Below are 14,870 nucleotides of genomic sequence, written 5' to 3' on the forward strand. Positions count from 1 at the left end.
TTTTTCTTTTAGTATTACATTCCATGTTAATCATAGTGATACTTTGTTAGGTCCATGAAAACACGTGACTGTATGGCATGCAGTGTCATTTAAAAAAAAAAAAAAAAAAAAGTGTACCAAAACCAGAGCTCTCTGCTTTTCTCTCTCCATTTTGCAACCTTGATATGTATAAGAAGCCGTTTTCATCTTTGAAATGAAAATAGGTAAGCAAAGCTTTTCTATCCCACTCGAGTGAGAAGATTTCTAGCATTATGGGGAACCATAATTTTGCTAGATGGTTTGTCCTTCTCCTCCACTTAGGAACCCTTCTATCTTCTGTAGCATGTCCTTATTGCCCATTCCCAACCCCTCCACACAAACCACCACACAGGCCAAAGCCTCCGGCTGTCAAACCACCTTATACACCAAAGCCTCCTGCTGTGAAACCACCACACAAGCCAAAGCCTCCGGCTGTAAAACCACCATATACACCAAAGCCTCCTGCTGTGAAACCACCACATAAACCAAAACCTCCCATTGTAAAACCTCCAATAATAGTGCATCCTCCATATATCCCAAAACCTCCCTTTGTGCACCCACCTTTCATACCAAAGCCACCAATTATCATACCACCACACCCTCCCATTGTTAAACCACCACCCTTCATTCCTAAGCCACCAGTTGTGCTGCCACCTTATGTACCAAAGCCACCTATTGTTAAACCACCGCCCTATGTGCCAAAGCCACCTGTGGTGTTGCCACCTTATATACCAAAGCCACCTATTGTTAAACCACCGCCCTATGTGCCCAAGCCGCCTATTGTTAAACCACCACCTTACGTGCCAAGGCCACCTATTGTTAAACCACCACCCTATGTGCCAAAGCCACCCGTCATTTCCCCACCATTTGTGCCAAAGCCACCTGTGGTGTCGCCACCTTATGTACCAAAGCCGCCGGTTGTTGTAACTCCACCACCATATGTGCCAAAGCCACCTGTGGTTTCACCACCATTTGTGCCAAAGCCACCTGAGGTGTCGCCACCATATGTACCAAAGCCACCTGAGGTGTCGCCACCATATGTACCAAAGCCACCTGTTGTTGTTACTCCACCACCATATGTGCCAAAGCCACCACCAACTCCCCAACCAACCCCTTGCCCACCACCCCCACCGACTCCCGTGCCATGTCCACCGCCACCAAAGAAACCGGAGATTTGCCCAATTGATACCCTCAAACTAGGTGCTTGTGTGGACTTGTTGGGCGGCCTTGTGCACATTGGAATTGGAAGCAATGTTAAGAGCACTTGTTGTCCGGTTTTAGAAGGCTTGGTGGACTTAGATGCAGCTGTATGCCTTTGCACTACTATCAAGGCCAAGCTTCTAAACATAAATATCCTTATTCCCATTGCCCTTGAAGTGCTTGTGGATTGTGGAAAAACTGCACCACCAGGATTTCAGTGCTCTGCTGACTAAGTATGAACTCTTCCGCTTGAGAAGTGGAACATATATCCTCCATTTTATCAACAATGTCACAATTGGCACTTTTGTTGGTTTAAATATTCAATTTTTCAAATCCTCAAAATTTTCACACGTTTTTTTTTTTATATATAAATTTTGTTGGAAAAGGACCATTGACGACTCAAACGCATAACTTACTAGTTACAGTTTTCAAACCTTTTTATCTTAGAAGTACTCTTAAATTTTTTGAGAAATTTCAAGTGTGTTGTGATAAAGTTTTGATCTAATCATACCACTGTTCAAGTTTTTGCTCCGCCATAAATTTTAACAAAATTAAAATGGAAAATCTAAAGTGTGGAAAGAAACAAGTTTGTTGGACTAATGGAGTATATACTTGTCTATGGTTGGTTTTATGTAAACTGTAAAGCAACGTCAACGGGTATTCGATTTTAAATGCAGGAGACTCAAGGACCGAGCTTTCGGTTGAACACGAGCTTGAATAAATGGAAACAGCCGTAAAGTTCTCTTCAATGCGTTATTCATCTGTTTGCGTTGCATGTTATTGTGGTCTGCAGCTGGAAAGTGCATGAGAATCCGGAAGAAAATCAGGTTGCCAACTGCAGGAACAAATTCTCAACCAATAAGAAGCAATTTGTATATTTTTCAGAATTCCGAAATGTGCCTTTTTTGTCTTTTATGTTTGGATGATCTTTCTGTTTGTCTTGTTTTTGTATGGAGTTAGTAAATGTGCTGACACAGTACTTTTGCTGGGAGTTGTTGCTATTTGCCAAGGTCAGTTATCTTTTGTATGCATCATTGCTGCTTGTCTACCTTTACATGCTACACGTAGAAGTACAAAAAATTACATCCAGTACGATGCTGTTTATGATTAGAAGAAGAAATTATTCTCTATCGACAAAGTAATAAGAGATAATATCGGAAACCTCCGTTGAGTTTTCTCCTAATATGACTTAGCACAACTTAAGTTTTGAAAACATCACTTACATCTAATAATTACAAAAAGATTATATTAATCTGTACTTGATACATAATTCCCATATTAAATACACGGACCTTAAAAAATTGAAAAAAAAAATAAAAGTCACTTTCTTCTCTTTTCCTTATATCCAATATTATCTCTTACTCATTTTTTGGATGAATATCTGATTTTTATTTATAAATAATAGTAAATTGAATTTTTTTTTATATTTTATCTTTTGTGATTATGATAGAATGGGATATAATTTCTTTGTTTATTTTGAGTTGTTTTGTATAGTGATTAGTACAACTTAAGAGCTTAGGCCATGAGTTGAGAAGAAGTTTGGAAAATTATAAGTTTCATAACATATCAGTTTTGAGCATATAGAATTAAATTGGTGCTAATGTATTTCTTTACATATATCTTTTTATTTTTCAAATTTATATTTTTAGGGACTATATTTTTGTGATGTAGTGGTACTACTAGAGATTGTTTTGTAGGTAGTATTTTTCTTGGAATAAACAAAGCAGCTTATCAGTATTTTTATTTGGCAAAATGAGCAAACATAGTTTAAGGTTTTTGAAAATTTTGTTACACAGATAACAAAAGTAAGGGAGACGAGTGATATTTTTAAAACCTTAAGGATACAAGGTGATATTAAAAGAAACTTTATAGCAGGTTTTTGATATTATTCCAAGTAATAACACAAGGAGCCATAAATATCATTCAATGGTTAGTTCAAAGAGAAGAAAAAAAACCATAATATTTTTTAGGGAAAAAAAAGGTCAAGTGGAGGGAAGTAGTGTTTGTAGCGCACAGGGGCTGGAAATCAATAAAAAAAAAAAAATGGCTTGGACACCATTAAAGTAAAATCAAGGTTTAGGATAAAAAGGTGAATCAAAATGGAAAGGAAACAAGGCACTAGTTAAATTATTTGATAGATTGGGCCCAATAAGATTTTAAGGCATGTATTTGGTTGGATTGGGCCCCGTAAGCTTTTAAGGGAATAATTTTGTTGGACAGGGCCCTTTTGCTTTGGTTGGATTTAACTTTCAAGAACGTCTCTTTCTTGTGACATACAAATGATTTGATCTGAAATGGGCCATATTTATGAGCCATCAATTTTAAGGAAAATGTCCCTATATTTGTTTGTGTTGTGTCTAGTGTTTTTTTGTACCTTTCAGAAGCTTACAATTACTTTTGGGAAAATAAACCTTGGGTCTACTATAGACTCAGTTAGTTATCCATTGGAATTTGAACAAAAACTCTCCTGATAAACTAAATTTAATACTTTAAGAAAAGCTTTCCACTATTCTTTTGGATCACAACACCTCAATTAAAATGCATAATAAGTTATAAAGGTTTCTTCTAGTTTAACTTTTTAAGTCTGGGTTTTTAAGCCTTTTTTCCTTTTTTATTGGGACGGGGTGGGGATATTAGCCCAAAATCTTTTTCAAGTAAATGGAGGGGGTGTGTACATTATTTTTCAAAAAAATTATATGAAACTTAATGAGCTCGAAGGTTTAGACATTACTTTTTGAGCTTAGTAATAACTGTTGGAGTAGGTCACAAACACAAAAAGTGCAAAATTTTGCATTACACAAATTTCACTAAAAATGTGGATACAAAGACCATGATCTTGAGGGTTGATTGACATTATCCTTAAGATATTAGTTGCCTTCACTAAACAAAGTATTTGCTATAGGGTTGTAATAAATTACCTTTAAAATACAACAAGATTTAGAGAAATTTAATAGCAAATGTCAGGTTTTCTCACAAAGAATGATCAAAGTGATTTCTAGTTAGCTTTATATTAAGAGACTTATTTATTTATAGGAAAATGGTGTTTTTCACTTATTCCTAACATTAAAAAACAATGGCTCTGTTTGGATTAACTGTTTTTTAGAGTGTTTTTAAAATATTTTACTGTAATAATGTATATGAAAAACTTTTACTGTACCTATTTGTAATAGTTTTTTTGAGAATATTTTTGAAAATATATTTTGCGTATTTTTAAGATTTAAAATTTTAAAGAGATATTTTTAAAACTGCATAAAACCTTACCACCACCCACCACCACCCCTTCCCCCCTCCCTACTCCCCTCCCCTATTTTTGGTGGTGCTTTTGGAGGTATTTTTGGGGATATTTGGGATGTATTTTGGGGGTATTTTTATAATTTAAAATATGTTTAGGTACTTTTTGAAAAATTTACACCGCTTACCACTACCACCCATCTCCACCACCTCCTCCCTCCTCTCTCTCCCCCTCCTCCCTTTTCCCTCTCTTTCTCCTTCCTCACTTCCCTCCTCCATTCTCCCCCTCTTCCTCCTTTCTCCCTACCCCTCTTCCCCTACTCTCTAGACCCACCTGAAGATTGCCTGCCTAACCTTCTTGGTCGCGACTAGTGCGACCAAAAGGTCGCAACTAGAGCTGCTACTGGTTCTTGGGGGAGGAGAGGAGAGGGAGGAAGAAGGAGGAGGGGAGAAAGAGGGAGGGGGAGGAGCAATGGTGGAGGTAGTAGTGATGGTCGAGGAGGGAGTGGTAGATGGTGTTGGTGGGTAGTGGTGATTGGAGGAAGAAGAAAAGGTGATAGGATTTATTTTTATTTATTTTTTTTTTAAATTGTATTTGAAATATAAGGAGAGTTTTTTGATGGTGTTTTTGGAGTGTGTTATTGTAGATTTGTAGATGAAAAACAAGTATTTCAAAAACTCTCAAATTCAAACGGAGCTAATATGTCTTCAAACACAATTTTTGGCAAAAAAATAACCAAGTAAAACGATGCCAAAACATTTTAACCGTTGTACAGAATCCGACTTTGGATTCATGCCTGCACAGAACTGGTTTAAGGGCTGGATCTAGCTTATAAAGCAGGCCAATGCAGATCCGGCGCGGGATAGTTCTTGATCCAGGCCGGATCTAAGACCATTCACAAAATGCAAGTTGTGGACCTCTGTCCAGAATCTGACTGCTGAATCCGGCTTGATCCAAGTAAGAATCCGCCCCGAATTCCAGTCTCAATGTTGCATCGTTGTTCAAAGTCTCGCTTTTGTTTCATTTACAAACCACACCAACAATAACACAGGAGATGGGTTTGAGTTAACAATATTTTAATGCTTCAAACAAGATTATTTGAGTAGGTTTTACCCAATAATGTCGTCATTTTCATTCTATTTTCAGCAAAAGAAGAAAAAACCAATTATAATAATATCCTATAGTGACTACTTGTTGAATTTATTCCAAATACCTTAACGGAAAAAAAAAATCTAAATATATTAATTCAACGTAAAATGGTCTTTCCTATCTAAATATATTCAACATAAAATGGTCTCTCCATTTGGCATGTGTGGTAATTCAACATCTTTAAACCCTATTCAAAATGCAAAGTGTGCAATGCAGGGTATTACATGTTGAAATATCATATATAACATAGAATGCATAGTAAAATGGTGCTTCATGTACAAAGATTGGACTCCAAATTTTTAATTGCACATTGGAAGTTTGAATTTTAGTGGAAAAGGGCCATGCCTTTAAATCCATAATCCAAGATCAAAGATAAGAAAATTAACAGCCAAATTTGGAAAATGTTGCTAATCTGTTGGTCAATTGCGTAACATCAAATTTTCCTTTTAAATGTTTGTGCAAAGTTTGGAAAGATACCCAACTCTCTCCTTGTCTAACTTACGAAAGAGAAGAATATCTTCGTTCTTTCAGTTACAGTGTTCAAACTTCAATTAAATCATGGAAAAAAAGAGAGAAAACTAAAAAGAAAGCCGCCTTTTACATGCCTCAAGCGGCAGTTCATGCACTTTGCAGAAGCCTAAATCATAAAGAACCTCTTCAATCAAGTCTTTGCAAATATGGTTTTGTAACACCATTCCTATATTTCCCAGCTCTCTCTTTTCTCCCCAACTGATGTGATTGCATACTTCATCTACACTTTGAATCATAGCTTTGCTGCTCCAAAACCTGGGGGTTGTAATTCTATGCTTTTCTTTAACTGTTGCTGTGTTGACTTTGGTAAAGTAGCAGATGTTATCTTCTTCCCTTGGCTTCTTCACTGAAATTCTTTTACTCTGATGTGCCATGATTCCTACATATGTACTTTTGTTAATGAGTGCAATCAAAATCAGTAATCAAATGAAAACATATGTAGCTTAATATCTTTTGTTGCTATTTAACCTAGTTACACACAATAAACTAACCATACCGGTGTTAAGGTCAATTTCCTGTTTTTATTGCAACTTGCACATATAATTACCACAGAATTGATGTTTAACAGACCAAAGAAAAAAATAAAGTGAAATGTGGTATGTATATAAATTCGAGAACAAATGAAACGTAGTTCAGAGTTGTACACACTGGATGAAGCAACCTCAAATGGTGAAAGCAAAATTCAGTACCATCCAATTGATTCAACAATTGGGCTAAATAGAGAGGCATGGATTTCTCAAGGGTAATAAGCAACTATTCCTCTGTGTGGCAGTCAATTATGTCTACATATAAGGAAAAAAAGAAACCAAAGGAAAAAAAAAAAAAAAAACTCCTTAACACTATGTAAACACATCTAGAGAGAAATAGCAAAACAAAAACAAATTTGATGGCAAATAATTGTTATTATCAAATGTCCAACCAGAGGAATGTGCTTTCCTATTTTTTTTTTTTTTCAATCAACTTTACCAACAGTAATATGCAAATATGCACCAATTTCAAACATGATTGGAAACAACAATCTTTGATGACGTTAAATCCCTGTGATTATTATTTTCACAGTGCTCCGTTTGTTTTGAACATAGAAATAGACTAGATGGCATTATATACCTTAGCAGACATGCACAAAATATTTTCATAGATGAGGAATGGGTTAATCCCATCTTCCTGCGCAAGAAGCACTTGCCTAAAGCTATTTGGACCTTTGTCCAAGCTCAGTTGAGACTTTGCTCACACAATTGTACAATTTATACAAATTAATATATCTACTGTTTCAAAAAAAAAAAAAAAAAGAAGCTAGGGCAGGTTTTAGAGGCTGAATTTGGCTAAAACAGTTAAAATAAACTACAACAAATACAAATATGCTTTCAAAGCTTGTAGCATATTGAAATTTGAATTTGTTGATGAGAAAAAACAAATTCAACAAATTCAGAGTAATTGTTTGAGAAAAAGGCTAATTTCATCCCTCAACTCCTTTTTTCTTTTTCTTTTTTTAACTGATGTCGATTTGGCTCTTAACTTTTATTTCTGATAAATTTGATACTTGAACTTAATTTGCAGTTTCAATTAAGGACCTCCGTGGTTGCACCACTACCTAAAACTAATCTACCTTCTAATTGAATAATTAAACAATGGCATTATGGCAAAGTCACTTATGAAATTGTAATAAAACAAGTAAATGCGTGAAATGTGTAAAACATACGTGTGGAGAGAACAACATGCCTGTCGAAGCTTTATTTATATGTTTGTCTTGCGGTTTCAAGAAGGCTTTACTCATCTCTATATGAGAACCGTTCAAAGTAGCACTTTGAAGAAAAGGTCTCCCTATCGTATCTAAACTGGAACTTGTGGATACACGACTTCTGGAGTACCAGCAAGCATGTTTCGGCACTATTTAGACAACTCTAAATGTGGGAACTATTATGGTTGCTTTTTGTCCAAATTACAACAGGCCTATCAAAGATAATTGTTTGCTTGAAGCCTTGAAGATTTGAGTTCAAACACGCAGAGCAAAGCAGGTTGCTACTACAACTAGTGTAAAGCTACACCATCAGATGGTGTATAGGCTACAGGAACAAGCATTTGAATATCCAGTGCCATCTTCTTCCAAAATAGAAGATGCTATTCCACTTGATGTTAAAACTAATGCTCAGCTTCATTGTTCTCACATTCCTAAGCTGCTTTCACGCAATGAGCCCTTAAAGTTACTCAGAATCTTGAGTGAGAGCTTATGAGCAACAATTGTCTGCAGCACAGGATTTACAGAGTAGCATTTCTTCCTTCATTCTCAAGGACGATGGTACTGTCCAAATAAAGTACAAAATTGATAATGATTCTTTCTAGCCTTCTGGATCGAAGCCCTTCCAAACAGAATTGAACTCCATCAAATCTGTGGTCTTACCTTCAAACACTTAGTCATGACAAGGTTCATGCACCAATACTAAGTTCATACCGGATTTCTTATTTAGCATATTGTGTTTTATTAGGTAGTTACCTGTGTGATAGTTTCTTACTTACTAGGATGTTATTGTAAGACAGTCAAGAGTTTGGAAAGAAGTTATCCATATGTCTATATGTATGAAAGTAATAAATTAATAATCTTTTTCTCTTTTCCTACGTGGCATGCCTAATTAAAGAAAATTAGTGGATCATTTGAATATTTTGATTTTATCCATTTTTGCATCTAAATATTCTCTAATCAATTTTTCTAATAGTTTCTCTCTCTCTTCTAGGAACTTTTATCTTTCTCAATAGATTTGAATTATTCCTTTTTGTCCATATGGATTAATCTTATGGTAATTTTAACTAAATTTATTAATGTTGTTTGAAACTCAATATTTGCTTATCAGAAAATGGATTGTTGCACCTCTTGTAGTTAATTAGATTCTAATATATAGTTCTAGATGTATAATCATTGTAAACATTTAATAATCATCTCAAAGAATATCAATCAATTACCTCAATATGCTTTGTAGTATTTGATTAATATTATTACATTATAATAAACATGTGTATAAAAATTTTTAAAATTGATATAGTAGTTGAATAATGAGTATACATTAATTTTATAATTTTTTGACATTTTATTTTGAATTCTTCATGCTTTTACAAATTCACTACTAATAAAAAATAATCATACTAATGCACGAGATATAATAATAGTTAAGTTGTTATTGTGGTATGATTTTTTTCATTACTTTGAGATATTAACTTGTTAGTTTGAGTTGAGTTATTCTTATCTCCCAAATATACATATATTTCGTGTGATTTTCTAAAATTTTCATTTATATAATCATGCTCGTTAATCTTCATTAGAACTCAGAAAATTGAACTTCTACATTACCCAAGTGCTTGCATCTTCAAAACCAATCTCTACATGCATCACCAAATTTGATCACCTTACATTGCAAAATTACTTCCACAAAAGATGAACTATGTTGATAAAATTGACTTATTTGACTTCTAAATTACATACAATGAGAGTTTGTATCTGAAAGTTTTATATCTTATTAATGAATTATTCTGGTTACCAATGTATATGTCTTTCTTTATGTTTCTTGCATTCTTATGTTCGGATTCCACGATATAGAACTTCTATTAGATCAGATTTTCCTTTTACGCATTCGACAGTTACTCATGATTTTCTCAAAAAAAGTCCAAAACAAAGATAAAAGGAAATATTCCATGCTTGGACATGAGATCAAGCAAAGGATACTGTTCATACTGTTCAACTGCAAAAAATGAATATTAAGTACAGAAGAATGGAAAACCAAGGGGTTTGGAACGAACAAGGGAGTGGGTGGTGGACCAAAGACAACCTGAAAAAGTGAGAAAAACAAAAGCAGCAGTATGTTATCATGATACATCATTTCTTTTTGGTTCTTACAGGGCCATTTCTTTATGCTTTAACACTTTTCAACCTTATTTGACTGCATCATGAAAGTTACTAAAGAGACAATCAGCAAATGAGCACTTGAGTTACCACATGCTCCACCTACTGGAATTTAAAAGAAAGCCTTGTGATTGGTTAAGAAAATTTTATGTTTTGTTATTATGCTGGTGCGAAAAAAGGACGATGTAAAAGTAAAAGGACAAGCATTATTTTGGTTTGTGTAATCTTCTAATTAACGACTGAAGAAAATAGAGAACATATAAAATTTTATGTTCTTTTTCTTTTACGAGTCATTTTCTTATTTGTCTGAAACTTGTTAATTTATAACATCTTATAACTTGAAAAACTCTATTCACAATAAAAAAAAAAGTAATGAAAGATAAAAAGCAAAGAAGAAAAAGAAGAAAGAAAGAAAATAAGGAGGAGAAAATCCAAAAGCACAAGATGCCTTGTTTGGAGGGGATTTTTTTTTCTTCTGTTTGGTCTCAGAAGGAATAAAGAGGCAAAATGATGACAGGGACTATTCAAAGAGGCATGCTATTACTTTTCGAATCCGAGAAGGGCATATACGTATGTAAGTATATACATATATTTGTATATACTGTATATGTATATATGGTGGACAAAGTGAAGATATTGTAGTTGACACCTTAAGAAATTTATTATAGTTTATTGCTTTATTATATCTCATAATTCTTGTAAGTTTGATTTTTTTGTCATATATTGTTTTTGTCCATATAGCAGTAAAATTACCTTTTGCAATATTAAAGGGTAACCTTATAGATAATGATTGTTGTGGAGAGAATAAAAAAAGAAGAGGCCATTTCGGCAGGCTTCCATTATCTGTTCTACAATTAGCACAATGGAGAGCAATTAAAGAATTTTGAAGTAGTTAGTTGAGACTGTGATAATATTTATCTACGGTAATATAACCATGCTGGCTAAAGATGCTTAAGGAATACATTCACTAGGAAGCCAAAGCAAAGCTGTCTACTTAATTATCTATTTAAATGGCACTAGACCACATAAACAATTGCTATCTCGGCATGAAAATTTTACAAAATTGATAATTTCTTGCGGAAGATGCAGATTTTTTACTTTTAAATTAGTTATAAGGCACATTTCATTTTAAGTGCCCTCTTTGGTCCTAATCAACAAGCAAAGAAACTTCAAATATTCTATCCGACTTTTGTGATTCAATCTCAAAAGCTCTATAATTTTGCCTAATTTTAGCCTTATCATGATTTTTAAAAAAAATTGGGATTCTGTTAAATGCATTTGCGATGGCATCAGCTTATGTTCTATAACAACCAATCGGGAAGATTTTCTAAAGAGCCAAAAAAATTAAATAAATTATTGATTGTGTTATTATTTGACTGGGATGTAATTAAAAACCCTTTAAATTAATAATTCCCTTCCTATATAGAATGAAGTACTTTATCAAGTAGCCAAAAGGCAAAAGCAGAAAAAGTGCACCGGATTATACACACATTTTCATATTATCATTCATAGGCAATTTATACTTGTATAATTGGTAATAAAGTGGATGATATGAATTAACTAACCATTAGAGTTTGCTTTGGTGGTGTGGTAATAACGGCTCATTTCCTCCAGCGCAGCCACAGGCCTCATCATCAGCTGTTCAGCATTTCTTTTCAAGCATGTTTTAGCCAGATTATGATCCTCCTTCATTACTGGTGGTGGTGGTTTGAGACGTTTCTTCTGATCTGATTGTACAGCTACGATAATCTTCTTAAGACTCTCCAAATCTTCATTGCATTTCTCCAGCGCCCGCAAAAGCTTTCTTCTCTTTTCTTCAGTAGTACTACTGGATGACTTTTCCTGTTCCACTTTAACGTTCCTGTTGACCTCAGATGGCTCCTCCAACCCCATCAGTCGAGCCACCAATAGGGATTTTGCAGTGGTGCTTTTCTCTGATGTGGTTAAGGCATTTGATTGTCGAATCTCCGGTGGAAGCATAGGACTTCTTGGTGTAATATCGCATGATGATGATAACCTCTTGTTTTCCAAATTTTGGCCATTTGTGTTTGAAATATTCTTGTTATCTTCTTTGAGTGCAGATGAAGAATCTTGCTGCTGCTGTTTCATCTCCTGTTCCACCATGGCTTTAGCTTCCTTTGAAGTCGATTTTACATGCTTTCTACCTGAATAGAAAAAAACAAAATGGAAAACAGAAAAAGAAAATGCTTATAAGAAATTATGCTGTTGAATGCAGAAGAGAATAAAATGAATATTAACGTTCTAACCGGAAGTAAGGCGTTTGTTTCTATTTTGATATCTGGATAAGAGCTTGAAGAAGCCGGCCATGCAACCAATTTGTTTTGCATGGCGATTTTCTGGTGGTGGCGTTTGGCGGTGAGAAGATGAAAGCAGACTGTCTTGTCTCTGCAGCATTGTTCATTAACTGTGTCGGTACAATAAGTTTGGAAGAATTTTCTGGGAAGAGCCAAAGGTAAAGAGAGAGAAGAAAGAAATAAACTTGGGCTTGTAGCTAGAAACTAGAAACTCTGACAAATGATTAAAGGACTCATAGGTCGTTTGTTATAATTTTTCCTTTCTTCGGACTGGTCCTACTTTGCACCCTAAATTTCTATTCTTAACACATTACACCCTAAACTTTCAAATCCGGTCTCAGGTTAATCTAATTCTTAATCAAGAATATTAATAGTTTCAAAAACGATTAGTCAACAAGTCAAATTAACATTGCATCTGAAATAATTAACCAGTCTAAACCCGTTCCTTGAATGGGACTGCACATAATTTGTTTAAAAGTTTTTGTAAATTTGAAAATCATTTTGTGCAATATAAAAATTGGAGTAAACATTTTGTTTTTGAGGACGCAAAAGAATTTGGTTTGAAGATGTCAAAAAAAAAAAAAAAAATTGGAGTGAACATCTTGTGCAATAAAGTTGTAGGAATATTGATAAATAGTGATGACTCATGCATACGACTTATATAGATAGAATAGCTTATATGCTCAAATTATTATCAAAATGTTAACTGGAATTAGAGTAATCAGAATCACCTGCTAAGACAAAATGCTAGAAAACTTATTAAATGTAGAGAGTATAAAGAGTTAACTTGTAATAAACATTTGTTTGGCGATCATGAATACAAATTTGTAATAACAGACTAAATACACATTAAGGGATCATACATACCTCAATGAAGAGACGTTATTCACTCTTGGCAAAAAAAAAAGGAAGATATTTGGTACATATTAAGAAATAATGATAATAAATAAATGAATACTAATGGGATGCAAAGCTTACATAGGAGGTTGTATTGGAGGATAGAATAGAAAGATGGGTAAAATACACTTTACCTGTCATGCACCCGGGTCCAAAGGCCGACACAAGTAATTTTTGGATTGAAATTCACCGGTTCAAATGGTTAACCCCAATTACAAGATAGCCATTGGACCCAAGCTTTAAACCTATTCCTTTCCCTTTCTCAAATCGATGTGGGATACCTCATTCTCTCCACCTTTAAGACTTTGCATTCTTGTAAAGCCCGTTAGAATTTAAACTATCAACTTGGTCATACTTGGACTCTAGAGGTGGCTCGTACGATCTCTAGAGGTAGCCCCCGCCCGAGTCTTGACGTGGCACTTGATCCTGCAAGGTAGTTCCTCTTGAACGTGGCACTTAGCCCAGCACAACACTTAGTTCCTTGCACTCCCTTGCGTAGTCAGAACCATAACCCGCTAGCCCAGACTCATCCCATGTAGAGACCATGCGAGGCTTGTTCTGATACCAACTGTCATTACTCGAGTCCAATGGCTGACCCAAATAATTTTTGGATCGACATTCACTGGCTCAAAATGGTTAACCCAAATTACAAGATAGCCATTAGACCCAAGCTTTAAACCCATTCCCTTCCCTTTCCCAAATCGATGCGGGATACATTATTACCCCCCCTCTCCCATGGTTTAGTGATTTTTCATATAACGCCCCCATAGTTTCAAAATGTATACATAACTCCCTCATAATTTGGATTAAATTGTCAATGTAATAGAAATAATCCTCTATAACGGAACTCAAAGAAATGTTGAGAATATCCTCATTTAAAAACTAAAATGTTTGAAGTGACCAAAATATATAAACTTAATATATATGACACTTCAATCCCTTATAATTTTATGTTTTACTACATAACCCCTAATGGTTTAGTGTTTTATCACATAACCACCTTATTTTTTTTTTTGTCAAACCTCATACTTTCATTTCATACTTTAGTCCAAATTTTGAGAGGGTTATATATAGCTTTTGAAACTATGAGGGGTTATATGAAAAATTACTAAACCACAGGGGGGTGAGTGTAGTTTACCTTAGAAAGATGAAGTAATGACTTTATGTGACGTATTTATGTTTCTTTATATTCCTTGTAAAATTTTAATGACTATAGTTATGGGATGTTTAAATATACGTAGATTTCGATTTTCATTGCAAATCCGATAAGTGTGCATTTTGAGTTATTTAAGTGTGTTTTATTATTTAGTTTTGGTGTATTTCATTCACTTTTATAACTAATTAACTAGGATTCTAGTGAAGTTTACATTTTGTGGTTCAATATGTAACAAATTGCATTTCTATGGATTGAATTGGTTAAAACTTCATGTTTTTGTGGGTTTCAATGATTCAATCATCAATTGGCATGACTAGAAGAGATAATTGAATGATTGTTGATGATTTGAAATGATTTAAAGAGAATATGAAGTGCAAAATACTCAAAAGATGAAATGCAACTTAGTATAAAAGAAAGGGAATTTGATAGCTTCGGCACCTGTTGGTATTTCAGCTATATCTTGAGCTACAAGCATCAGATTGA

At 34.4% G+C, this 14,870-nt stretch overlaps 2 protein-coding genes across 2 annotated transcripts; one reads left to right on the forward strand and one right to left on the reverse strand.

Annotated features, from left to right (window-relative positions):
* The first annotated feature begins 189 nt into the window (after positions 1 to 189).
* LOC113694321 (uncharacterized) lies at positions 190 to 2,219 on the forward strand. The gene is made up of 2 exons (XM_027213236.2): positions 190 to 1,451; positions 1,896 to 2,219. The coding sequence occupies exon 1, from the start codon at positions 252 to 254 to the stop codon at positions 1,449 to 1,451; it is 1,200 nt and encodes a 399-aa protein (XP_027069037.2). The 5' UTR covers positions 190 to 251; the 3' UTR covers positions 1,896 to 2,219.
* Positions 2,220 to 5,992: 3,773 nt separating this feature from the next.
* On the reverse strand, positions 5,993 to 12,525 carry LOC113692110 (uncharacterized). The gene is made up of 3 exons (XM_027210468.2): positions 12,287 to 12,525; positions 11,585 to 12,184; positions 5,993 to 6,509 (listed from the first exon to the last, which is right to left on the reverse strand). The coding sequence occupies exons 1-3, from the start codon at positions 12,432 to 12,434 to the stop codon at positions 6,178 to 6,180; spliced, it is 1,080 nt and encodes a 359-aa protein (XP_027066269.1). The 5' UTR covers positions 12,435 to 12,525; the 3' UTR covers positions 5,993 to 6,177.
* Positions 12,526 to 14,870: the final 2,345 nt, after the last annotated feature.

This window comes from Coffea arabica, chromosome 6c (assembly GCF_036785885.1).
Source record: "Coffea arabica cultivar ET-39 chromosome 6c, Coffea Arabica ET-39 HiFi, whole genome shotgun sequence".
NCBI classification, from domain to species: Eukaryota; Viridiplantae; Streptophyta; class Magnoliopsida; order Gentianales; family Rubiaceae; genus Coffea; species Coffea arabica.

Coding starts and splice junctions, on each gene's coding strand:
- LOC113692110 (XM_027210468.2), bottom strand. CDS start 12,434: ATGCTGCAGAGACAAGACAGTCTGCTTTCATCTTCTCACCGCCAAACG. Junction 12,185..12,286: donor AAACAAACGCCTTACTTCCG/GTTAGAACGTTA, acceptor TTTTCTATTCAG/GTAGAAAGCATGTAAAATCG. Junction 6,510..11,584: donor CACCAAAGCAAACTCTAATG/GTTAGTTAATTC, acceptor GTACATATGTAG/GAATCATGGCACATCAGAGT.
- LOC113694321 (XM_027213236.2), top strand. CDS start 252: ATGGGGAACCATAATTTTGCTAGATGGTTTGTCCTTCTCCTCCACTTA.